The sequence below is a fragment of the Solanum lycopersicum genome, chromosome 4 (genome assembly GCF_036512215.1).
Source record: "Solanum lycopersicum chromosome 4, SLM_r2.1".
Taxonomy (NCBI): Eukaryota; Viridiplantae; Streptophyta; class Magnoliopsida; order Solanales; family Solanaceae; genus Solanum; species Solanum lycopersicum.
This window is the reverse complement of record NC_090803.1, coordinates 3,266,052-3,291,393: the sequence shown is the minus strand read 5'-3', so window position 1 is coordinate 3,291,393 and position 25,342 is coordinate 3,266,052. Positions and strand designations below refer to the sequence as shown.

Here is a 25,342-nt window from a genome sequence, read left to right as displayed (position 1 = left end):
TCTTCAAATTCAGAAGTCGTTATAGATTCTCGATAGTTAAAAAGAAAAGAAATATATCTATAGTCTAAAGATGAAATATGAACATACTAAATTAAAAATTTCTCATTTTACTATTAATATATGATTTTATAACCACATTGATACAATGAAAATTTTCAAACCATATATTTTAATAATCATCTAGTCCTGATTAAAATGGCGTCAAACATGTCTCGATCAAATAAAACAAATGGAATGTAATTAATTATTTAAAAGGAACAATCAAAACCAACTCTTCTGAATAATAAAATTTAGGATAATATATATATATATATTTCATAATGCACAAATAGACATTTTAACTATCCAACTTTTAAATAAATAAACATATGAGTCCTACATGGCACACTACACATAGGACATGTGTGTCTATTTGTTCAACTTTATACAAGTTTAAGTGTCTATGTGTGCACATCCAAAGTTGAAGGACATAAATGTGATTTGAAGCCAAGTTAAAGGGCACATTTTATGTATAATGCATCTAATATAATAGTATGTCTTTTTAAATAAAGTACAAAGTACAGAAATATCTTGATATTTTCGCAACGAGACTTATTGCCGAGTGTCTTTCTGAAACAGTCTTTACCTCTACGAGTTAGTAGTAAGGTTTTCATACATTTTGCCTTATCTAGACCCTACTTGTTGTTGTTGTTTGCCTTGGGGGACTTAGTGCCTTGGGACATGATTTCTTTTCTAAACACACAATTTGTGCCAATGAAGCAGTAATCACATATAGCTCAGGTGTTCTGTCGGATATTCTTCGTTGAAAAATTATATAAATTTAGTTTTTCATACATATATATTAAATCTTAAATGGCAAACTTTTGTTTTCACCACTACACTAAGCATAACTTGTGTGATGCAATTTTAAATTCTTGGCTTGCATTTAGTAGCTTAGAATATATACTTTTCTTCTTTACCATTCTATCAACTTTCTAAGCTTTAAATATAGAATTCCATCCTAACAATATTATTCATCTCTCAACTCCAAATATTAGTTTCCAATTAAAAAAAATATGGCTGATGCGTTTGTGTCATTTGCAGTTCAAAAATTGGGTGATTTCCTTATACAGGAAATTAACCTACGTTTAAGTCTAAGAGATGATATACAGTGGCTGCGAAACGAGCTTCTCTTCATGCAGTCTTTCCTCAGAGATGCAGAACTAAAGCAATGTGGAGATCAAAGAGTTCAACAATGGGTGTTTGAGATCAACTCCATTGCTAATGATGCTGTTGCTATACTCGAAACTTATAGCTTCGAGGCTGGTAAACGTCGTCCTAGTCGTCTCAAGGCTTGCGCCTGCATATGTAGCAAGGAGAAGAAATTCTACAATGTCGCCAAGGAGATCAAATCACTCAAGAAAAAAATCATGGATATCTCTCGCAAACGAGAGACTTATGGTATTACGAATATCATTTCAGGAGATGAAGGGCCAAGTAATCAGGTTACAACATTGAGGAGAACTACCTCATATGTCGATGACCACGATTACATTTTTGTTGGTCTTCAGGATGTTGTAGAAACATTGCTAGCTCAACTTCTCAAAGAAGAGCCTCGTCGAACCGTTCTCTCCATTTATGGAATGGGCGGATTAGGCAAGACCACTCTTGCAAGAAACCTCTACAGAAGTCCTCGTATAGTCAATACCTTCCCTACACGTGCTTGGATATGTGTTTCTCAAGAGTACAACACAATGGATCTTCTTAAGACTATCATAAAATCCATCCAAGGTTGCACCATGGGAACTCTAGGATTGTTGGAAAAGATGGATGAAAGAGATCTAGAAAATCACCTTCGTGATCTACTGAAAGAACGCAAATACCTTGTAGTGGTTGATGATATATGGCAGAGAGAAGCATGGGAAAGTTTGAAAAGAGCATTCCCGGATGGCGAGAAGGGCAGCAGAGTCATTATTACCACGCGCAAAGAGGATGTTGCTGAAAGAGCAGACGACAGAGGTTTTGTTCATAAACTTCGTTTCCTAAGCCAAGAAGAAAGTTGGGATCTCTTTTGCAGGAAACTACTTGATGTTCGAGCAATGGTTCCAGAAATGGAAAGTCTAGCTGAGGATATGGTGGAAAAGTGTAGAGGCTTACCTCTTGCGATTGTTGTATTGAGCGGACTACTTTCGCATAAAAAGGGGCTAAACGAATGGAAAAAGGTGAAAGATCACCTTTGGAAGAACATTAAAGAAGATAAATTTATTGAAATCTCCAACATACTATCATTAAGCTACAATGATTTGTCAACTGCGCTCAAGCAGTGTTTTCTCTACTTTGGTATTTTTCCAGAAGATAAAGTGGTCAAGGTTGATAACATAATATGGTTGTGGATGGCGGAGGGTTTCATACCCAGAAGAGGAGTAGAAAGAATGGAGGATGTCGCTGAAGGCTTCTTGAATGAGCTGATAAGAAGAAGCTTGGTTCAAGTGGCAAATACATTTTGGGAAAAAGTTACTGAATGTAGGGTTCATGATTTACTCCATGATCTTGCGATACAAAAGGCATTGGAAGTAAACTTCTTTGACATTTATGATCCAACAAGCCACTCCATATCTTCTTCATGTATCAGACATGGCATACATAATCAAGGAGAAAGGTACCTCTCACTTGATCTTTCTAACTTAAAGTTAAGGTCAATTATGTTCTATGATCCAGGTTTTCATAAGATGAGTCTTATAAACTTCAGGAGTGTGTTCCAATATCTGTATGTGTTGTACTTGGATATTCTTGGTGCAACTATACCTGATGTCATAGGAAGTTTGTACCACCTCAAGTTGTTAAGTTTGTCATGTATCCATTATATTCCCTCTTCCATTGGCAACCTGAAGAATCTGCAGACACTTGTTGTCGTAGCTGGCGCATACTCTTTCCAACTACCCCCTGAGACAACTGACCTGATAAATTTAAGACATTTAGTTGTTCGGTGTATAAAACCCCTGGTACATATAAACAAACTCACTAATCTTCAAGTTCTTCAAGGCATCCAATGTGATCAATGGAAAGATATTGATCCTGTTGATTTAGTCAATCTTCGAGAATTAAGCATGAGTGGTATTGACAAATCTTACTCTCTAAACAACATTAACAGCTTGAAAAACCTTGACACACTCAAATTGTTTTGTGGATTTGATGAATCATTCCCATCCCTTGAATTTGTAATTCATTGTGAAAAGCTCCAGAAATTGTATTTAAATGGGAGCATAGAGAAACTGCCTAATCTGTTTTCAAATTCCATCACAATGATGACTCTGACTGACTCAAAACTGACACAAGATCCGATGCTTATTTTGGGAATGTTGCCAAACCTAAGGAATCTCCAATTAAAAGAAGCTTATTTCGGAAAAGAAATAATATGCAGTGATAACAGCTTCTGTCAACTACAGTTCCTTCAACTTGAGTATCTTCGAAACCTAGAAACATGGCGTTTAGGCACAAATGCTATGCCTCTCATTAAAGGTCTTTGTATCGATCACTGTCCAAATTTAAAGGAGATTCCTGAGAGAATGAAACGCGTAGAGCTCTTGAAGAGGACTTCTAAGTGGTCTTCATAATAATCTAAGAGGTATTGATTGGTGCCAAGCACTTGAAGACAGTGGTTTTAGTGTTTGATTTCTTGTTTTTGAGTGACTCTAGTTATTGGTTTGTAACATAATATCTAAACTGTGGATCTTGAAGATTCTGATTTTAATTTGAATTTATGAGTTAAAATTTTATATGAATTTGTCAAAAAAAATTTATATATATTATGTTTTGATTAAAAAAAATGATTAACTTAATTAAATTCATAGACTACACGTACAATACACTCATATAATCAATTAACCCTTGTTCTACCATGACAATCAATATTACATTTCTAAACCAACTTCATTTAATATGACTCATCGCAATTATAATATATTTTTTAGTTAGAAAAGAAATTCACTATTTTTTTTATATTTTGTGGAACTATATTGTTAAAATTATACTTGAGGAAAAAAAAAAGACATGATAAAAAATTATTGACAACAAATTTTGATCTGATAGTGTTAAAGCTAATACTTTTTGAGTATTGTATTTTAAGTAGTTCAAAATACATATTTTTTTTTCATTTTAATGCAATTTTTTTGATAATCATCCTTTTTCTCAAAGTATTAAGATTTTTATCGTTCTATTTATATTTTTTTTGTCACAACCGGACTTTCAAATATTTGTTCATTTTTTTAATAAAAAATTATTATTTTTGATAAATTACATTTTTTTAATATACTAATAAGTTAATAACATTAAAAAATTAAAATACTTTTTTTTCTTTTTCTTAAAGTAGTGTAACATTCGATCTACTCAATTGTTGTATTTTGTAATTCCTTCTTAGATTCACAAAAAATTTATATTCATCATAGTTATGAAAAACAATTAATTTCATGTAAAAGGTTATTATTATATATCTAAATATACACACTACACACAACATTCTGTATTAGCCAAAACATAATTTTAATTATTGTGATTTATAGTATTTTAATATCATTTCAAATAATATATGTTATTTTGCATGTCTTCGTTTACGTGTTATTAATAAAATTTTGAGAGTCAACCTAATATTTTTATATGTCATGTAACTATTATAAATTTGTAATTATTATAATTACAAATTTTACATAATTTTTAAATATATAAAGTTTTTTAAAAAAAAATAAATTAAGACGAAGAAAATATAGTTTTGATATGAATTTAGAAAAAAAAATATTAACTCTATATATCATTTTACCTGAGAAAAAAGAATATAAAGAAAATAGTGTGTTATATTAATTACTAATCATTTTTCTGTTATTATTTAAGATATATTCCACGTTAAGCTTCATGTAATAATGAGATGCACTTCTTAATTCTAATTTTTATTTGTGAAAAAAAAATTAAAATAAAGATATTTAAGAAAATTACATATAACAATTTAACATAAAAATAAATTATTTTAAAATCTTTAAATTTATATCAGTATGCAATAGAAAAGAGAAAACATAAATTTTAAATCATGAGTATTACCAAACCTGAAATTTGTTTTTGAATTAATCTACATTATTATATTACTTTATTTACGCAAAATGTTTGATTGGGGAAAAAATGTTGATCAATGTCAATAAGAATTGAAGGCTAAAAGAAAAAGACAGTAACTAATAAAATATTGAAATTAATATTTAATATTTATATGAAAATAAAAATAATAAATTATTACTCTTCGAATAGATTATCAATTTATCATTAATCTAATATTAAAAATCAATAACATAATACGAATATTTTTACAAAAATTAAAATTTCTATTTATCGATCGTCCGATTTTTAGATTCTACGAGTAGCCCTAACATTATTCATATCGACCTCAGCACTCTGTTTCTGTAAGCTTCTTCTCTGTTTCTTTTTTCTTCATTTTTTCTGCATAAAAAGATCGAAATCAGCTACTATTTGAGAGAGAGATGTCGTATTTGTTACCACATCTTCACTCTGGATGGGCTGTGGATCAAGCTATCCTTGCGGAAGAAGAACGCCTTGTACTTATTCGATTTGGCCATGATTGGGATGATACTTGTATGCAGGTAACCTATTTTAAACATATAACTGTGAATTTCTTTAAATTTTTGTATGAAATTTGTTGGGTTTTTAGTAAAAGTTGAAATTCTTATAAGAAATTTGTTGGGTTTTTAGTAAAAGAAGAATCTTGGAATAGATATAGAGGATTGATATAATAGGCCTCAACTAGTTATGGTATGAGCATTTTTCAACATGGAATTGTCAATTTTTTATATGAATTTTGTTGGGTTGTTAGCGAAAAGAAGAATGTTGGAACTTTCATGTAGTAGACTCAACTAACAATTGTCAATTTCTGGATTTTTTTTGTTTTATGGATTGTTAACTAAAAAGAAGAATCTTGGAATAGATATAGGGGAGTCATGTAGTAGACTTGAACTAGTTTTGAATTAGATATAAGCTATTGAACTTTACTTGTGTTGTATTTTTTTCTCTTAAAAGAAGAATTGTTGGATGACTTGATAAAAGAGGGAACTTTAATGGCTAGAATGGAGCAGGCTAGAACACAACTGGTTTGGGATTTGCTTGATTATTTGGAAGGATAACTCTGTTTGAATCGCTAAGTCTTATTAATTTGTTGTTCCTGTTGGTTTAACTGATTATGGCAGAAAAAGGTTATTGATTTAGTGTTTTTATTGGGTTGAATCACCTGATTGTGTTATTGTTGATGCAAATAGAGTGTTGGGATAGTAGTTTCTATTTATCTATTTGTGCTGAATATAACTGCGTTGAGCTTCGGAAGGCATGGTCAGTCCAAAGTCAAGATAAAGGGCGAGTGGTGCAGTAGATTGGATGTTACCGTAATTGTGATGAATCCTTTTAATATGTGGATATAGAGGACCCATACAACTGATCCCCAGCTAGTTTGGAGTTGAGTTGTAGTTTATTGCTTTCAATATTAAGTTCTGTAAAATTAAGTTGCAATCTTTTGATGTGGAGTTGAAAGTGTTACTGTATTCACAAAGGTGGATCCAGAACTTGATGTTTATGGATTCTAGATTCACGCTTTTTGAACGTACTGAGTTCTATATTAGTATTTGTACGTATTAAATAGATTTATGAATTCAACCATACCTAAAACGTACATCCGCCGCAAATTGGTGTGTTAGTTTTGTTTTGGGTTCCTTCTGTGTTTATTTATTCCAGTGATTCAAAAAAAAAATGCCTGTGGAAAAGAGAAGGAATTTTGCTGTTTGAGGATTGTTGATTCTTTGTTATAGCTACCCTTCACTTTTCAAAAAGAAAAAAGAAAGGTAGCTTGGAAACACTTGTAATTTAACAGAAGGCAATGAGTTTGGAATTTAAGTCCTGCAGAGTGCACTTTGAGGCAGGTATTACATATGTTTTCCTTCTCCGAAATCAGATGTCTCATGAGATATTGTGTAATGGAAACTGAATCGATTTGGTGGGTGAACCGGTCCTTTTAGTTTGGAACTGTTTTACTGCCAATTTATTAACTTGAAGTAAAAGTTCTTTGGAAGCTAATCTATATGGTCTTATTTGGTGAATTGGGGTGATAATGTTTACTGATTAAGTTTAGGTATTGGATTATGGAACGACATAGTCGAGGATAGTAAAAGTGTTAGAAGCTGCTATTGAGGTTGAAGATCATGGACTAGGATGATCCAAATCTTGTTATTTTCTCAGAATAACAACAATGACAACAGGACTAGAATTAAGAAAAGAAGTGATGGTGAAAACAATTGAGAAAAGAACAAGCAGAGACAACAAAAATGTGGAATCAAACATAACGAGGCTGTGTATGATCTCATACAGGACTACAATTAGTAACATAAGATCTCACTCGTCCACCTATAAATGGTAATATGCTAATATTTGTTTACATGTTTTATTTTTACCATGTATCCTCTATTACATCTTCCAACAATGTTTGCCCATCGTACTTCATCCTAAAAACAAATAAAAGCAGCAATTTAGTGAGCCATATATCTCAGTACTATAATTTCGGGATCGTCCTGCCATTGATAGAAATCTGAAACCATTGCTTTGAACTGATTTCACATTATTAGTGCTTTTTTAAAGAAAGAGTGAGTGGTTGATAGCCCTTCATTTTTCTTGAAATGTATTTCATCTCATGGATCTGAGTGTGTCTTGTTAATTTTGCATATCAAATGATGCACAATTTATCTATGTTCAAGTTATGGCACATCTCTACACTTCTTTGCCGTGTCTTAGGCGTCTTAACTGTGTCTTGTAAATCCGTAGTTTTGATTGCATATTTTTTCTTGGACTCCAGATGGATGAGGTGTTGTCTTCAGTTGCGGAGACGATCAAGAACTTTGCTGTGATTTACCTGGTTGACATCACCGAGGTTCCTGATTTTAACACGATGTACGAGCTGTATGATCCATCCACCATCATGTTCTTCTTCAGGAACAAGCACATTATGATTGATCTTGGCACCGGGAACAATAACAAGATCAACTGGGCGCTTAAGGATAAACAGGAGTTCATCGACATTGTTGAGACTGTGTATCGCGGTGCCAGAAAAGGCCGGGGTCTAGTCATAGCACCAAAAGATTACTCTACCAAGTACAGATACTAAGTTACTTGGTTGCTGGAACATGTTGTACTTTATGATGAAGCTGGAAGAAGTTATAGAACAATTTATAAATTGAAATGTAAAAGTTTGGTCAAGTATAATTATGATGAGCTTCTTGGATAAATCTTGATTGAGAAAAAATAAAAATGTAAAGCTGATTCTTAATGTTCTTAGATTAAAATCATGATTTGAAGTTAAAATTTTATTTAGACATATAATTTGGCTTTTTTTAAGTTGTGTTTCTCTTGTAGATATTATAATCTTCACAATTTGTGAAAACTATAGAAATCTTTTCTTTTTTATATAATCTTATCAAATGATGAATTATAGTCATAATGTAGAAGACCATTCTAAGGTGTTGAATGCAATTGAGATAATAATCCCTTTGAGAGATTTTGAAAGATTACAGGTAGAATTCTTTGGTTAAAATCAGAGGTTTTAGGTTCAAGTTTTCTGGTTAATTAAAGGTTTTAGATTCGAGTTTATTGGTTTCAGGTTCAAATTTTCTAGTTAAATAAAAATTTTAAATTTAAATTTATTAATTACGAAATCGTTTTTATTAAAAAATGATCACTCTCTCAAAAAGGTCTCGTTCTGTTTCATACTTTTTTGTTCCAAGAAATTTGGACAATGGAGTAACACTTCCATTACACACTTAAATACTCACCAGTCTTCCCCAAAAACACATCAATGGCTGCTCTGTGTAGAATCAGAAGACCCCATTGGCTTTTCTCCAATTCACTCAAACGACTCCTCAACATATGGACTCACCACAACATTCTGATTCAAACCCCTTTTACAAAACACAATCTTTCTCCATTTTCTTCAACACCCACTTCCCAAAAACCCATAAATTCTCCTCCCCCAATCTCTATAGACGATTCAAGAATCGTTGATAGACTTGTTCACATATTCACTAAGCCTCTTGATTCATCAAAAAGCCAAGAACTTGATGAGTTGGGTTCAAAGATTACTACTTGTATTGTTGAATTTGTTCTTAGAAAGCTTAGAAGTTGGAGAATAGCTCATTTGTTTTTTAATTGGGCTTCGAATTTAAAAGGGTATCGTCATAATTGTCATACTTTTAACTTGATGGCAGAGTGCTTATCAGGTGCTCGACAGATTGACTCAATGAGAGTGTTAGTTAATGATGTAGTTAAGTTCCAGTGTTATTTTACGCCTCGTGGTTTGGGTTTCTTTATAAGGTGTTTGGGTAGTCAAGGGTTGGTTAAGGAAGCTAATGAGTTGTTTGATCAGATGAAAAAATCGGGTCTTTGTGTTCCGAATTGCTTTACTTATAATTGTTTGTTAGATGCTATATCTAAGGGTGGTGATGTTGGTTTAATTGAGTTGAGATTGAAGGAGATGTGTAGCTATGGATGGGAGCTTGATAAGTATGCTTACACGCCAGTTTTGCAGTGTTACTGTAATGCGGGGAATTTTGAAAATGCGTTGGTTGTTTTTAATGAGATGCACGAAAAGGGATTGGTCGATGCACATGTTTTGTCGATCTTGTTAGTTTCTTTTAGTAAGTGGGGTAAGGTGGATAAGGCGTTTGAGTTGGTTGAGAGGATAGAAGAGCTTAACATTAGCTTAAATGAGAAGACATGTTTTGTTTTGATTCATGGTTTTGTGAGGGAAGGTAAAACAGATAAAGCGTTGCAACTGTTGGATAAAATGAAGAAATTGGGTTTTGTGCTGGACATTTCTGTTTATGGCGTGCTAATAGAAGAGTTGTCTAGGAATAAGGAGATTGAGAAAGCTATGCAGCTGTACGAGGATATGAATGTTTCAGGAGTCCATCCTGATATTAAAATACGTAGTGATCTTATGTCTTGTGTGCGTGATGAAAGAGACATGATTCGGATAGTTGAGGGGAGGTATGAGAGTCTGGATCTGAAAGCTAGGATGTTGTTGTATAATTCTGTGCTGAAAGGACTTATTAACAATGGTTCAACTGATAAAGCATATCGTCTACTTTCTGCATCAACGGGTCTTGACTCTAGTGGTGATTTTAATGAGGACAATCTTTTTCCCATGAAGGAACTTGCTTGTCCTAATACCATTTCTTTTGAAATAGTTATTGATGGTTTGTGTCGTGTGGATAGGTTGGAAATTGCTCTCAGCCTGTTTAGAGATATGGACCATATTGGTTGTAAACACAGTGTGCTACTTTACAATAATTTAATTGATTCCTTGAGTAGGGCCAGTAGACTCAATGAGTGTTATAAGCTTTTGGATGAGATGAAACAGTCAGAATTTCAGCCGACGCATTACACATACAACTCAATTTTTGGATGCTTATGTAGGCAAGGGGATAATGCAGGCGCCCTTGCTATGGTGAGGGAGATGCGTGTGCATGGCCATCAACCTTGGATAAAATATTACACACTGCTCATGAAGAAACTCTGCAAAGATGGGCAAGTAGTCAAAGCTTCTAACTTTCTTGCTGACATGGTTCATGAAGGATTTCTCCCTGATGTAGTTGGTTATTCGGCAGTCATAGACGGCCTTGTTAAGATTAAACAGTTGGATGATGCACTGAATCTTTTCAGAGGGATCTGTGCTCGGGGTTATTGCCCTGATGTGGTTGCTTATAACATTATGATAAATGGGCTTTGTAAGGCCAAAAGGGTACTTGACGCCCAGAATCTTCTTGATGAAATGATGGCTAAGGGACTTATTCCATCAGTTGTTACCTACAACTCACTGATTGATGGGTGGTGCAAAAATGGTGATGTAGATCGAGCAATTGCATATCTCACTAGGATGAATGTAAAAGAACGGGAGCCCAATGTTATCACTTACACCACTTTAATAGATGGGTTATGCAATGCCGGCAAACCAAGTGATGCTATTAGTCTTTTGGTCAATATGGAGGCAAATGGGTGCTCTCCAAATAGAATAACTTTTATGGCTCTCATTAGTGGTCTGTGCAAGTGTCGGAAGCCAGATGATGCTCTGATTTATCTGCAGGAAATGGAGAGGAAGGATATGAAACCCGATCCATCGATCTACATAGTGCTAATAGATGCCTTTATAAAAAATATGAATCCTAATGAAGCTTGTGAGCTACTACAAAAGGTGGTCCATGACGAGTCTCTTCTAGATTTAAATATTAAGAGTCGACCTATTCTCAAAGAGGCAATACGTTCCCTGTCAGCAGATCCAAGGACTTCCTCACATGTAAAAATCCTGCTGGAGGAGGGTCACCTTACAGCACTCTGTAATGTCTGTGAAATTGGATGAGACCATTAGATATATTAGACGTCTTGACCTCATTGTCATATATAGTTGCATAGGATTAAGAACGAAAGTCAGGAATTGAAGAGCATCAAGTGTTGAGCTCTATGCTTTGCTGGTTTTGGTGGACTGGCTAGTTTCTACTCATTGTTTCATCGTCAATGAGAAGTTATACACCCTGCATTTGATATAATGGCAACACCTGAGGGGTATGTGTGATGTGTTTGCAGCTTTCTACTTGTTGTCTAAGCAACTCTTTCTATTGTGACCTCAATTTGTTTATTAAATGTTTCAAGAATGATTAGGTTTGATGAAAAGCTTGAGGGACTTTGTTTGTTGAGGAGAATCGATGTGTGAACTCTAGTAAGTAGCAAAGAAGTGTGGTGGCTGTATGATGGACCAGTCACTAAGTCCGTTAAGGCGTCAGCGCATCTCAGGTATAACTTGGTACGCATTACAATTTCATCCTGCCTCTGGTATCCAAGTGCCTTTTGTGCTCATATGCACACACACATTACATATTTCAAGCACAATACAGATGATATAATTTTACATATATTGAAAACCAAAATATTTCAGTGGTTCATATTACCTATAAAGTCTATATTGTCCTCATAGATATCTGGTTCGTGTTTGTGATCGATGAAGCTTGTGACAGAGTATGCATAAAAGATAATGGTAATAGAAGCAAACAGAAAAAAAAAAAGTTATTATTAATAACTGGACAATATTGATAGACGTCTTTGCCTGAATGAGTTTGAGTCGTATGACACATTTTTCTCACTGTTTTTTGTTCATGAATAAAATTTCGACTTGCCAAAAAATGAAATTGATTCTGGAATTCTTCACAATACAAAGGTTGTAGTTGGTACTGTAGAATGCCAATTTATGAAATGTCTGCATTCAGAATGATGGTTTCCTTTTTCTCTGGATACAGAGAAGGTATTCTACGACATCTGCAACGCTCAGCGCCAAACAAGTTGAGTCAGCTATATGAATCCTCACTGACCATGTCACTCCTTATAAGCTCATCTCAGGCTAATATTATATGAAATAAAGATGTGTAGTTGGTACTGTAGAATGCCAATTTATGAAATGTCTGCATTCAGAATGATAGTTTCCGTTTTCTCTGGATACAGAGAAGGTATTCTACGACATCTGCAACGCTTCAGCGCCAAACAAGTTGAGTCGGCTATATGAATCCTCACTGACCATGTCACTCCTTATAAGGCTAATATTATATGAAATAAAGATGTGTGGCAGCACAATTAGATACACTTCAGTGTTGAGCTTTATCAGGTTTCTCTTCCTTGCAATTTTGAGGAAGCTTTTTTGTTGCAACTTCCATTTGTTGGCTTTTGCATTGTTAGATGAAATCGCCTCTACAGGTTGATGAAGCGCAACTACGATGAACCCATTTCTGACAAAAGAGGGGTCTTTCATAAGATCTAGAAGCTATGCTTAGAGCTTTTCTAGGAGATGTATGGTGATTTGGGACAAGCTTTGATTACTGAAGTCTCAACTGTAGAACTTCCTCTATCTTACGTTGCCGTTTAAGCTATCCTGATGAGATCTGGTTGATCTTCTTGTGTTGATGGGCAAATATGTGTGATATCATATTTTTGGAGGAATAAGAAAGGCTCTCTCACCTACAGCTCCCAAGGATAGTGTTTGATGAATTTCAACCTTCTTAATTGTACCTACTCATCTGAGTCATTTCTGTGTTTGCTAATGACTGCTACCTTCATCTCTGGCAGAATGAAAAGTTTCAATGAATTCTTTGAAGAGAACTCATTTGGTTGTAGCTTTTTAGTGTTTCTTTTTTAAAAAAAAAAAAAATAACTGTTTTCCTACATTTCTCTTTTCTCATACTCCCTTCCATTTCAATTTGTTCGTCTGATTTGATATAGAGTTTAAGAAAGTAAAAGGACTTTCGAATCTTGTTGTTGTGAACTAATAATATGTAGAATGTACCAAATTGTCATTAATTCTTGTGGTTTTAAACATATAATATGAAAAGTTGGAATCAAAGAGGTGTCAAAAAAGAGGGAGAGTATTATATTTTTTCTGTTTCCATTGGCATTTTGTTTACTTTCTGCATGAGTTCTTTTGTTATTCATCTTGTTTAACCACCACCATCAGCAGCCACATTCACCACTGATCTCTGCCCCACAACCACCAACAATGACCTCTAACATCAGTCACTGTTGCAAGCCACCACTGAAAAGCCATCATCTTTGATCACTGTTGCACAATCACCACCGACCGTAACTGTACAATCAATTAACAAGTGAAAAAGGGTCAAATATGTTCTTAAAGTATGTGAAATTGAGAAAATGTCATTCAATCAACTGTATAAGGACTGTGTTTTGGTAATTTGGACAAGACCACAGGTAACACACTTGTGGAGAATATTACTCAAAAGATAAATGCTACCATTTCTGATAATTCCAATAATATAACTTCATCAACTCCAATATGAGGTCTTCCTGTAAACCTTTTAGTTCTGTATTATAATTGTACATCAGATAGTATCTCATGGTAAATGACAAGTACATTATTTCAAGCCAATAACAATACATATATCGACAAGGATTTTGATATCTGAAGACATTCACATTTGCAAGTTGGAGAAGGTTCAGCTTTCAGAATGAGCAGGAGTTACCTTCAAGTTTGAGATTTCTTCAAGGAATTCGACTCCAATTTCTGTGACTGCAACAATCGTATTCAATCAAGATACAAACATCATTACGGGTCAATATTGAATGTATAGAGTGAGCTACACCTACACGTGCATTGCAATGGTAATGGAAGTTTGGTGTATGCTGTGGATCTTGGTTATCAATCTGTTAGCCTATTTCAGTCACGACCTGCAAAAGGAGACGATGACAAAGAGTAAGATCACTTTGCAAAACTCATTAATGGTATACAAGAATGTGCTTCCTTGATTCAAATGTGAGCATATTTACTTTGCTTCATAGTAGCCTCTTCTAGCAAAACTTACGAGATAGTAATGAGTTTACTGGGCTCTCTAAGCCTGCTCACGTATGGTTAGGAAGATTTGCTGCAATCTGAAGAGTACACTGTATCATACACCTATAAGGGTCTCTCTGCCATATACTGCACAAAAACAAACTGTATGATCTTGATCTTATAGCGAAAAATCGTTCATCTGCAAGGCACTGCTATCAACTCCATTACTGAGTCCTCCATTGATATCACATGACAATTGTTCTGGCTCTTCACAATCTTTATCTAGCTTCATTTGCCACAAAACAAAATCTAGAATTGTGTAGATTTGATCCGATTCAGGGTGTGCTTTATCATGTGCTATGAATCTGTGAAGAGCCCCAAAGATCTCCACAACACTGAAACCAGGCAATTTCTTCACTCCCCGAGTATCCATAGCTTCTCTCATGGCTTTTGCTTCATCCCAACGCTTTTTAAGTGCATATACATTTGATAACCCAACATATCTACCATCATGAAATGGCTCCAAGTCGATAAGTTTTTTCCCTACTATTTCTGCAAGATCCAACCTTCCATGGTTGATGCAGCCACTAAGTAGTGCACCTAACATGGAAGCAGTCGGTTCCATAGGCATTTCACATAGAAACCTGTAGGCTTCTGTTAAACGACCTGCACGTGCTAGTACATCCATCATGCAGGCATAATGCTCACACTTTGCTGTCATGCCATCTTTACCAAGAGAATCAAAGAAACACCAAGCCTCCTTAACTAATCCTCCATGAGCACAAGCACATAAAAGACACAAGTACGTAATCTCATCTGGTCTCACCTTCAAAACGTGCATTTCCTTGTACAACTCCAAAGACTCAGTAACCAGGCCATGTGTTGCCAAACCTCCAATCATGGCATTCCAAATCAAGACATCGGTTTTTCTCCCTAAAGCCTCTCGAAACACAACTAATGCCTCCTCTACTGCACCACACTTAGCATACATATCAACAAGCGACGTCCTCAACACTAAAGTCATAGGCAACTTATTCTCAACTACGTACTCATGCATTACCCTCCCTTGCTCAAGCGCACCCAAGTGAGCACAAGCACCCAAAACACTCACTATGGTCACCTCATTCGCTTTCGGCCCTTCCACTCTCATTTTTTCAAACATCGCCAACGCCTCAGCATATTCCCCATCCTTAACATACCCATCAATCAACGAGCTCCACGACACAACATCCCTCTCAATCATCGAATCAAACACCTCCCTCATCAAAACAACATCCCCACATTTCCCATACCCATCCATCATCGAATTCCACGACACCAAATTCCTCACAGGCATTTCATCAAACACCTTCCTCGCACACAAGACATCACCACAAGAACCATACATATGAATCAAAGAATTAGAAACATACAAATCCACATCAAACCCATTTTTCAATACCCCTCCATGAACACTCCTACCAATTCTAACCTCAGACAACTTAGCCAAACACTTAACAACAAAAGGGTACGTAAAATAGTTCGGAAAAACCTCATTTTGCAACATTTCAACAAATAAGGACAAAGATTTACATGGGTTTTTGCTGCTAGAATAACCCCTTATAAGAGCATTGTAATCAAAGATTGTTGGGGTTTTAATTTGTAGAAAAACACGATGAGCATAGTCTATACTTGAGGAATCAGATAATGCTGTGAAACAGAGGATTCTTGAACTGAATTGAGTTTCTTTGGAAATGCCACAGGTGATTAACAAGGCATGGAGTTTCTTTAACTCTGAAATTGATTTGCATTTTTCGATAAAGGTGATGAATTTTTGTGTTAGAGTGGCGGAATTTGAAGATACTGTAACATTCAACATCGACTGAGGCGAATTGACAGCTGAAATGAGCGAAAAAACTGAACCAGAATGGTTATGTACAAACACCTCCAGCTACCTCTCACTCTTTTCGAACTCTCACCTTTTTGCTTCCTACTCGAACTCTGACCGAAACTCGCGATTAAAAGTGTGAATATTTATCATTCGAGCAACTTTTTATCACGTAAAAGTGAGGACATTTACAGTTCGAACCACTTTTTATCACGAGTGCCGATTTGAATATTTGATTAAGAAGAATTTTTTGTTGATAGTAAGGTTCAAACTCATGATATTAGTGCAAAATATATATATATAGCCCTTCCTTAGCCGTTAATCAATTTAATTAGGGAGTTCATAAGTAAATATACATATGTATCTATTAAATTTTATAATACAAATACAGAAATTACAGAAAAGCTAAGTGTCTGACGAACTTCAACCTACCTCCGCCTATGATCTAACATATGGAAAGATCCGAATTTGAATAAAGTGGTCATTTAATAGCTTAGTTTATAATAGGGATAATAGATACATATCTCTTTTATTTAATTTGATTTTTATATCCTTCAATTTTGTATATATACAAATAGGTATTTAAAGTTGAATAATTAGACATATAATGAGTATTATGTTATGTAAGATGTGTATCTACTCGTATATATCTAAAATTGAAAGATATTAATGTCAGTTGAGTTCAAATTACATGTTTATGTATTAATAATTAATTGTTAAGAATTTGACCTAAAATGTGTCTACTGTTAATAGTTTGAATAAAAATACCTCTTTCATTATTAACCAAAGGGTGTGGACCAGTGGTCAATGAAATTATTCAGAATCTAGAGGTCTCAGGTCCAAAACTCCGTGGAGATAAAACCCGTGTAATAAGTCAAGATGTGTAGATACCACGATCATTAAAAAAAAGGCATTACATAAATGTATCGTTTAACTTGGCTTCAACTGATATCTATGTCCTCCAACTTTAGATGTGCACAAGTACAAGTATATACTTCAATTTGTATAAAATCGAACAAATCGATACATTCGTCCTACGTGTATTTTTATCTCGTAGAACATGCGTGTCTACTTATTACTTGACTTGAGGTAACGTCTATACTCTCTAACTTTGAATGTGCAAAAGTAGACACTTAAATTTGTGTAAAATTGAAAAGATAGACATATTCGTCATATGTGATGTCCTACATGACAATTTTGTATCTTACTCGATGTCCTACGTGTATTATGTTATGTTAAACACATGTGTCTACTTGTTCCTCTATTTATACACATTCAAAGTTAGAGAAACACATATCAGTTTAAGTCAAAATTAGAGGACATATTTATGTATTATAACAAATAAAAATATCTCTATTGTTACTTTAACATATCAAAATGCAATTTTTTCTAGCAAACATATTTTCTTTTCCTTTTTAAAATATCCCTACATTTCATTCCTAATATATCTACCACATAGTAATTTTTTTTATAAAAAGGACCAAAATTATAAATTAGGTAATTTTTCACTATAAAAAAAATCACTTTGTTTTACCAAAAAATAAAATAAAATAAATAAAATTGTTGTTTTGTTAAGATTTCCCTATCTAGTTTCCTTATCTTCATCATAATAAGTCAAGAGAAAAGGCCACTTTAAAACACAAAAAAAAAATTAGAAGAAAACCCATTGCAGCACTAATTCAAGAATACTCAGAGAGAGAGAAGAGGAAGAGTTGGTAACAATGGCTGCTGTAAATGGTGTAGGACTTTCATGGCCATCAAAATTGACCAAAAATCAAACACCCAAATGGGGTTTTTCTCCATCTCACCGTCGATGCAACCCATCTTCTTCTTCTTCTGCAACCATTAGAATGACAGCCTCAGTTGATGAAAAGAAGAAAACTTTCACACTTGAGAAGTCTGAAGAAGCTTTCAGCAAAGCCAAGGTAATCAAAATTCAGTTTTTTTTTTTTTTTGGCTTTATGTTCATACAATTCAATTTGGTGATGTTATTCAGTACTCATTAGACAAAAGTAAGGTTCAAAAATCCATAGACTCAAAATCCTGGATCCACCTCATCTTCTAGATAAGGTGGTGATAATATTCAAGATTATGGATATTGTTCAGTGTTTGTTCTTTGATTTGAAGTGTATTGGTCAAGATTTGATTTTTCATGCTAATATTGCTGGTAAAATTGGAGGGGGTTGTCATGTGACCAGGAGGTTATGGGTTCGAGCTGTAGGAACAGCCTTTTGCAGAAATGCAGGTTAAGGCTGCATACTATAGACCCTTGTGGTCCGGCCCTTCCACCCCAAGCATAGTGGGAGCTTAAAATTGCTAGCTTTAAGATATTTGGGTTGGATGAAGAGAAGAAAAAGGATATGTTGATTTGATAAAGTTGGTGTTAGGTGTACAAACAAAGTCTTAGGCTCTGAGCTGAAAAGAAAGTAAAAGACTTTGTAATGATATTGTTAATGGTGTGAGGCTTTTTTTGGAGAAAACCGTGTGGATTTGGTTTTAGTTCCAAAGTGGACAATACCGCACCATGTTTAAAGTATCTTTGGGTTGTTTTAGCCTAACAGTTGGTTCACCTGCCATTTTGGCATCTGCTGATGAATTGATGTATAACCAGTGCTCTCTGATCTAACATACAGTCTAGTTGTCCTCCCATATAAGTTAGTATAGCTTAACTGTGATCTATTTGTGACTTTATGAGAACCTTGAGTATGTTTTAGATGTTGGTTGTGCTCAAAAGGCGTAATTTTTATCACTGTTTAAATTTCATGAATATCCGAGGTGGTTTGACTACAAAGAGGAGATATATTGATGGATCTGATAATGTAGCACAATTTCTGCAGCAAAATATGTTTCTTTGCTTTAGTTGGTTCTGTTTCCCTTTATTTATTCTTTTGTTCTTGTGTATCTTCTGATGTGACCTACTGAGATTGGAACCTATGAGGGGAAAATGCTAAACCCTATCACATTTTCTAGATGGGGTAAAAGGTTAGAAAAATGGCGCTTGAGGAAGAACAAATTGAACAACATTTCGTCCTTAGTTGAAAAGGGACTAACACTTTGAACCTGAAAATACAGTTCAACTAATTTTTCAGTTAATTGGTGTAAGCCTTCAATCTACAAAGGTACACTTGATTCATGTTATTCTTCTTGTGTTGTGCTCAAAATCTCTATACATTAGTATCTTGCAGCAGAATACTCCCGAAAGCAAAGAGGAGGAAAGATTCAATCAATTTTATTGATCCTTAGTCCCTACAAGTTCTTTCATTGATTTCATCGTGTTTTACTGTTGGTAGGAGTTGATGCCAGGAGGTGTAAATTCCCCTGTCCGTGCTTTCAAGTCAGTTGGCGGACAACCTATCATTATTGACTCCGTGAAGGGCTCTCGTATGCGGGACATAGATGGTAACGAGTACATTGACTATGTCGGATCATGGGGACCAGCTATAATTGGTCATGCGGATGATGAGGTTTAGTTCTCTACTCTCAACTCTATGTTAAGCTTGAAATTTCATTAGTCACTGTGCATTTATTTGGCCTGGCTTGTTAGTAATAAGTTATTACTGCATCTACTTGCTTTGTATTTGGTAACATGTTTTAGAAACTCCGTCTTAAAGCTGCTTCTTGTCTTTGCTCTCATTACAGGTTCGGTAAGTTTTGTATTTTGGAAGAACCATTGAATTACTTTGGCCTTAAATGACTATTTATGACTACGAAGAACATATGGTTTAAGTTTTTAATCTTAACCTGAGACCTCATGGTGCTTGACCCATTTATTGACCGCTAGGCCACACCCTTGGGTGCTTCTTTTGTTCTTTTTCTTAAATAGAAATTGGTATTTGACGTCCATCTTGTAGACGGTTCCTGTGATAGTGTATAAATCAGTATTATTAAAAGTTGACTGATGAGCATTTCTTAACTGGGAACGATTTGGTTGGAGGTTGAGTGAACTGTGTAGGTTATTGGGTGGATGAAGTGAAAACTCAAGTAGAACATGTCTACAAGTGGATTCTCTTGAGTTCAGCTTTAAGAACTATTGCGCAAGACACCTCAAAATCTTCTATGCCCCTCTGTCTTATTACACTGTGCTATGGAAACATAGTTGATTAAAAGTGTCAGTACTGTAGGTGGGGAGAGTCCTTTTTGGCATGAAAGGTTTAGGTACGAACAAGAGAGGGAAAGTTTTTAATGCTTTTTCCATTGTTTTTGAGGCAATAATCTTGGTATGACCTTTCCCTGCAGGTGCTAGCAGCATTGGCTGAAACAATGAAGAAAGGAACGAGTTTCGGTGCTCCATGTCTCCTTGAAAATACACTGGCAGAGATGGTTATTTCAGCTGTTCCAAGCATAGAAATGGTTCGATTTGTCAACTCTGGTACAGAAGCATGTATGGGAGTACTACGGCTGGCTCGTGCTTTCACTTGCCGTCCTAAGATCATCAAATTTGAGGGTTGTTACCATGGTCATGCTGATCCATTTCTTGTTAAAGCGGGCAGTGGCGTTGCCACCCTCGGTCTTCCTGACTCTCCGGGAGTTCCAAAGGCAGCTACTATCGATACTCTGACCGCACCTTACAATGACATTTCTGCTGTTGAGAGCCTCTTTGAGGAGCACAAAGGAGAAATAGCCGCTGTAATTCTCGAGCCTGTAGTCGGAAATGCTGGCTTCATCCCACCTAAGCTAGAATTTCTTGCTGCCATTCGCAAGATCACCAAAGAGAATGATGCACTTCTTATTTTCGACGAAGTCATGACTGGATTTAGATTGGCATATGGCGGTGCTCAAGAGTATTTTGGAATAACTCCAGATTTGACAACACTCGGGAAGATTATTGGCGGTGGCTTGCCAGTAGGTGCTTACGGAGGAAGACGGGATATAATGGAGATGGTAGCACCTGCAGGACCAATGTATCAAGCTGGCACCCTAAGTGGAAACCCATTGGCCATGACTGCTGGAATTCACACGCTTAAGCGGTTACAAGGACAGGGAACATACGAACACTTGGACAAGATCACCGCGGAACTTACACAAGGAATCTTGGATGCTGGAAAGAAGACCGGTCATGCAATGTGTGGTGGCTCCATAAGGGGGATGTTTGGCTTCTTCTTCGCGGATGGTCCCATCTATAACTTTTCGGATGCAAAGAAGAGTGATACAGAAAAATTTGGCAGATTCTATAGAGGGATGCTGGAGGAAGGTGTTTACTTTGCACCATCACAGTTTGAGGCTGGATTTACTAGCTTAGCACACACTCCAGAGGATATTCAAAGGACTGTAGCTGCAGCTGAAAAAGTTTTGAAGCAAATTTAACCACTAGATTTCTTTTTGTATGCTAGATGGAGAGATTTTCCTTTTTAAGTTTTTGTTCTGTTGAATAAAAGGTGATTTTGTAACATATTGTTTATTCAGAAACATGCTGCACTATTTTACCTCCTGTATTTAAAGCATTTTTTGGTCACTTGAGTACATCTGTACTATATATTAACAAGAGGAGTCTTGGAGCGACAGTCAAATTGTCTCCACGTGATATAAGTCACGTGTTCAATCTGTAGAAAACTGGAAATAATCACTAATGCTTGCATTAGAGTAGACGTCTACATCACATATATCGAGATAAACGTACCATTAAATATATTATAACCTCTGTACACTTGAAGAAAATATGTATACCAACTGCATATACACATGCAAGCCCATTTTCTTCTAGTTTGTTTATATATTTTAATAGAATCAAAGCAATCACCAAGAGAAAAAGTACATCAGGAAATGAACAATTCACAATTCAGGTTGCATTGAACAAGAAGTATATTGAGTTTTAAGCAGGTTGTGATTGGTATGAACGACGCCTAAGTTGCGACTCTGGAGTAGGCTGCTGCAAGAAGATTTTCGTTGGATCATTGGGATCGACATAACTGCAAAATCAACAAACACCATAAGAATTCAGTAAAACCAGTTAGCATATTGAGGGGGGGAAAGGATCGTTAACTAATGTCGTTGTAAAAAGGAGAAAGCAACGTTGACATACGCATGTCTAATCATCTCATCAACTGGAGTTTGTGCAGCTTGGAGAGGGTCTGCCCGTGGCTGTACCCCAGACTGTTGCTGAGCTCGTCTCACAGAGGCGATTAAGTTGAAAAATAATGGCACGAAAGTCCCACAACCACCATCCTTGAACAAAATCTTGAATGTATGTGTGGAGTACAAGGCACTGTTTTCATTATCTGGAACAACCTGAACATAGCCATAATCGGTTATCTAATGTTGCACGCACATAATCCAGTGTTTTCGAAAGCAAAAAGAGCAAAAAGTCTCTAAGGTTCGTTGGGGCTATAAGCATAGATAAAATGTGGTGGAGAAAATCACAAATATGTATGTGTAGTCCTAGACTAATGATTATAATAACAAATATAAGGAGAGAATTTAGCATTTAGAGTCATTGACAAGGTGCTAGAGCCTTGATGACGGCACTAACGCGCCAGCTAAGCTCAACATACTTTGCACCTCGCTTCACCCTTAAGTGCGCTTAAAGTGCACCTTAGACAACATTGAGTATATTCGAAAATAGTAATTCAGCTTACCGGATCTACAAATCCAGAGATGTTGTTGCAGTGGAATACTGGTTGCGTAAATATTTCATCAGAAACAAAAAGCTGCAGAATGAAAAAAGGTAAATAAACTTTGTCAAAGCAAATGTAGCTTACATTTCTCAGTTTTGTAACTTCTTGCTCAGCAAAGTCACCAACTTACCAGATTATTTCTCTGAACAAAAACATAGAACAGATGAACACGAATTCATGTCATGCATCTTAACAAATATCCGAACAATATATGCCATAACATGCTTCCTAGCAGATGTTGTATCTAGCAATGTTGTGCTTAATATACAAATCAGATATAAATCATGTCATAATACCATTGAATTAACATGTCAAAGCTTTAGAAACAAACAGTACAGTTTCATAGGAGAAGGATCGTATTTGACCAAAGTGATATATCTGCTCTACTACGCGCCATTCTGAATTGCACATAGTAAAATACGACTTTCTAAAATGTATTTCAAAGAGAGAACAAAACTACAGGATTCAGAAGCATATCATACACAAAGTTTTGTTCAGCCTCAAAAAGAAGCAACAAAAGAAATATCGCTAATCGTTATACTTGGAATCGCCATTCTGAATTGCACATTATGCATATGTTGGTCTAGTTACAGCAGATACTGAAGGAGCGCCATAGTAACTTGTTAATATAATAGTAAGAGTAACAAAAGAGAGTTTTCGCGATTTTCTTCTCTGATCCACAGAAAAACTATACCAGTCATGAGTGAATAGAGTTGGTTAGCATGTGGTGTTTGCAAAATCGGAGGACGGTAAAAAGACATAGAAGTATAACATACCAAAGGCATATCAAAAGCAATGAAATCCACAGGCATCTTTGCAACAAAGACCATCCGAATATTCGACAAGTAGATTGTACCTCTTGTTCTTGTTTTTCCTACACTGATAACAAACAGTCTCATTAACACAGCTTCATGAACTAATAAAAAACAATGAAGGCAATGCAAGAATCATGTGTTTGAAAAACAAGGAACTCAAAAAAGTAAAGCAAATACATTTAACCATATTTGACACTTCACATTGATTTTATCGTCCTCATCCTCCAACTAACCTCATCGAAGCCAATATTTTCATTGAGGGGTGGCACAAAAAATAATTTTAACCATATATAAACAGTATAATTTTCTAATTTTCTATCAAAAGGGAATCTAATTAGCTCCGCCCCTGCTGTCACCTCCACTTCTCATAGTATTTGCATAAAATTATACATAAATACTTTTCAGAGTTTTTTTTTTCTTCATATACACGAATAGAGAGGATTCACAAATTACACAATATAGATAAGATAATTCTTATATATTACAATAAATTTTGAATATTGAGGGGCTCAAATTTCATCTCGAGGTTTCAAGTTCAAAAATTAAGCATTTTTTTTTACGAATCCCTAAATGAAAATTCTGAATTCGCTAAATAAGATGAACTCACCCAGGGATTTTGTCAACTTCAAACTCAACACCATGTCTAGATAGGACGAACAATTCATTGAGGAAAGGAATTGGCATTCCATTAGGAAATAATTGAGGATTCACTGCCATTTTTATTTTCCGTTTCTGATCGGGAAAAAAAAATCTCCGATCGGAAAATTTTTGGAATTTGGGATTAGCTTTTGAAAATTGTTGTTTTTCTACGTTCTAAAATCTTAGGAGGTACGCTTAAGATTGCTTATGAAATTTTAGGGTTAATTTTAAAGTCAGTCAAAATAAATAAATATAAAATAATTTACTAAATTATTTCTATTTATTGTGAATTACCAAAGCGACGATTATTTAGATATTTAGACCATACTATTGGCATTCGATAGAGCGGAAATTGTATAGAGTAAGATTTATGTACATAAAATCATTTCTAAATCTTATTGAATTACATTGAACACGATATTATTGTGAATAATGATATTCACGTAATGTGGTCTACATCGTATAGACGGCCATAATAAGTGCTCGTTTGGATGGGCTTGATAAAAACAGCTTTAAAAAGTACTTTTGAAATTGCTGAAACTTATTTTTAAAATAAGCAGTTATGTGTTTGGATAAAAGTGCTGAAGTTAAAAAAAAAAGTCGTTGATGTGTTTGGCAAATAAATGCTGATAAATTGTTTTTAAATCAAAATGTCTGAAATACTCTTAAAAGTTGTTAACATAATAAAAGTTAATTAATTTATATTTTACAGCCATAAATAATTATATTTTGCTATCATTCACATATTTCTTTCTCATCACAAATTATTTATAAGAGGAATATAAACTTATTATAGATTTTAAAGATATATAATTTGAAAAGATCAAAGAACGATTTAAGATTTTATTTTAGTTTCATCCATAGATAATAATAATTGTCTATCATTCACATATTTCTTTATTATCACAAGTTATTTATAAGAAGAATATAAATTTTTATTTAAGTTAGATGTGCAACTTATTTTACATTTTAATAATATATAATTTGAATAGATCACTTGAAAGATAAGATTTTTTTTATT

The 25,342-nt window shown here is 34.8% G+C and overlaps 6 protein-coding genes across 13 annotated transcripts; 4 read left to right on the top strand and 2 right to left on the bottom strand.

Annotated features, from left to right (window-relative positions):
• Window positions 1-1,009: 1,009 nt before the first annotated feature.
• LOC101263014 (disease resistance protein RPP13-like) lies at window positions 1,010-3,755 on the top strand. The gene has a single exon (XM_019213273.3). The coding sequence runs from the start codon at window positions 1,056-1,058 to the stop codon at window positions 3,591-3,593; it is 2,538 nt and encodes an 845-aa protein (XP_019068818.2). The 5' UTR covers window positions 1,010-1,055; the 3' UTR covers window positions 3,594-3,755.
• A 1,598-nt stretch (window positions 3,756-5,353) lies between these two features.
• LOC101263601 (thioredoxin-like protein YLS8) lies at window positions 5,354-8,406 on the top strand. 2 transcript variants are annotated; one of them, XM_004236791.5, is made up of 2 exons: window positions 5,354-5,618; window positions 7,868-8,406. In XM_004236791.5, the coding sequence occupies exons 1-2, from the start codon at window positions 5,499-5,501 to the stop codon at window positions 8,174-8,176; spliced, it is 429 nt and encodes a 142-aa protein (XP_004236839.1). In that variant the 5' UTR covers window positions 5,354-5,498; the 3' UTR covers window positions 8,177-8,406. The 2 variants fall into 2 exon arrangements, with proteins under 2 accessions (XP_004236839.1, XP_069152532.1); XM_069296431.1 differs by lacking the exon at window positions 5,354-5,618 and adding an exon at window positions 7,291-7,431.
• Window positions 8,407-8,863: 457 nt separating this feature from the next.
• On the top strand, window positions 8,864-13,269 carry LOC101249544 (putative pentatricopeptide repeat-containing protein At5g08310, mitochondrial). 6 transcript variants are annotated; one of them, XM_069296430.1, is made up of 4 exons: window positions 8,864-11,625; window positions 11,722-11,853; window positions 12,354-12,715; window positions 12,805-13,269. In XM_069296430.1, exon 1 carries the CDS (start codon window positions 8,864-8,866, stop codon window positions 11,420-11,422), a length of 2,559 nt encoding a protein of 852 aa, XP_069152531.1. In that variant the 3' UTR covers window positions 11,423-11,625; window positions 11,722-11,853; window positions 12,354-12,715; window positions 12,805-13,269. The 6 variants fall into 6 exon arrangements, with proteins under 6 accessions (XP_069152531.1, XP_069152530.1, XP_004237169.2 ...); XM_069296429.1 differs by having other exon boundaries at window positions 12,556-13,269; XM_004237121.5 differs by having other exon boundaries at window positions 12,354-13,269.
• Window positions 13,270-13,356: 87 nt separating this feature from the next.
• On the bottom strand, window positions 13,357-17,311 carry LOC101263897 (pentatricopeptide repeat-containing protein At5g08305). Of its 2 annotated transcripts, none has more exons than XM_010321021.4 (4): window positions 14,386-17,311; window positions 14,206-14,286; window positions 14,082-14,128; window positions 13,357-13,687 (listed from the first exon to the last, which is right to left on the bottom strand). In XM_010321021.4, the coding sequence occupies exon 1, from the start codon at window positions 16,245-16,247 to the stop codon at window positions 14,568-14,570; it is 1,680 nt and encodes a 559-aa protein (XP_010319323.1). In that variant the 5' UTR covers window positions 16,248-17,311; the 3' UTR covers window positions 13,357-13,687; window positions 14,082-14,128; window positions 14,206-14,286; window positions 14,386-14,567. The 2 variants fall into 2 exon arrangements, with proteins under 2 accessions (XP_010319323.1, XP_004236840.1); XM_004236792.5 differs by having other exon boundaries at window positions 14,421-17,311.
• A 589-nt stretch (window positions 17,312-17,900) lies between these two features.
• Window positions 17,901-21,645, top strand: GSA-AT (glutamate 1-semialdehyde 2,1-aminomutase). Its single transcript, NM_001247761.2, is given in 3 exon segments — window positions 17,901-18,181; window positions 19,547-19,720; window positions 20,493-21,645. Coding segments are annotated over 3 exon segments (1,446 nt in total). The 5' UTR covers window positions 17,901-17,977; the 3' UTR covers window positions 21,561-21,645.
• A 211-nt stretch (window positions 21,646-21,856) lies between these two features.
• On the bottom strand, window positions 21,857-25,204 carry LOC101264205 (UPF0664 stress-induced protein C29B12.11c). Its single transcript, XM_004236794.5, has 5 exons — window positions 24,290-25,204; window positions 23,644-23,746; window positions 22,829-22,900; window positions 22,276-22,481; window positions 21,857-22,162 (listed from the first exon to the last, which is right to left on the bottom strand). Exons 1-5 carry the CDS (start codon window positions 24,397-24,399, stop codon window positions 22,066-22,068), a joined length of 588 nt encoding a protein of 195 aa, XP_004236842.1. The 5' UTR covers window positions 24,400-25,204; the 3' UTR covers window positions 21,857-22,065.
• Between the last annotated feature and the right edge of the window lie 138 nt (window positions 25,205-25,342).

What these genes read in the sequence shown, in the direction of transcription:
- LOC101263014 (XM_019213273.3), top strand. Translation starts at nt 1,056, where the DNA reads ATGGCTGATGCGTTTGTGTCATTTGCAGTTCAAAAATTGGGTGATTTC.
- LOC101263601 (XM_004236791.5), top strand. Translation starts at nt 5,499, where the DNA reads ATGTCGTATTTGTTACCACATCTTCACTCTGGATGGGCTGTGGATCAA. An exon ending in GGGATGATACTTGTATGCAG is followed by an intron (nt 5,619 to 7,867) that starts GTAACCTATTTT and finishes CTTGGACTCCAG; the next exon opens with ATGGATGAGGTGTTGTCTTC.
- LOC101249544 (XM_069296429.1), top strand. Translation starts at nt 8,864, where the DNA reads ATGGCTGCTCTGTGTAGAATCAGAAGACCCCATTGGCTTTTCTCCAAT.
- LOC101263897 (XM_010321021.4), bottom strand. Translation starts at nt 16,247, where the DNA reads ATGTTGAATGTTACAGTATCTTCAAATTCCGCCACTCTAACACAAAAA.
- LOC101264205 (XM_004236794.5), bottom strand. Translation starts at nt 24,399, where the DNA reads ATGGCAGTGAATCCTCAATTATTTCCTAATGGAATGCCAATTCCTTTC. An exon ending in TTGCTTTTGATATGCCTTTG is followed by an intron (nt 22,901 to 23,643) that starts GTATGTTATACT and finishes TTCATTCTGCAG; the next exon opens with CTTTTTGTTTCTGATGAAAT. An exon ending in GATGAGATGATTAGACATGC is followed by an intron (nt 22,163 to 22,275) that starts GTATGTCAACGT and finishes TTGATTTTGCAG; the next exon opens with TTATGTCGATCCCAATGATC.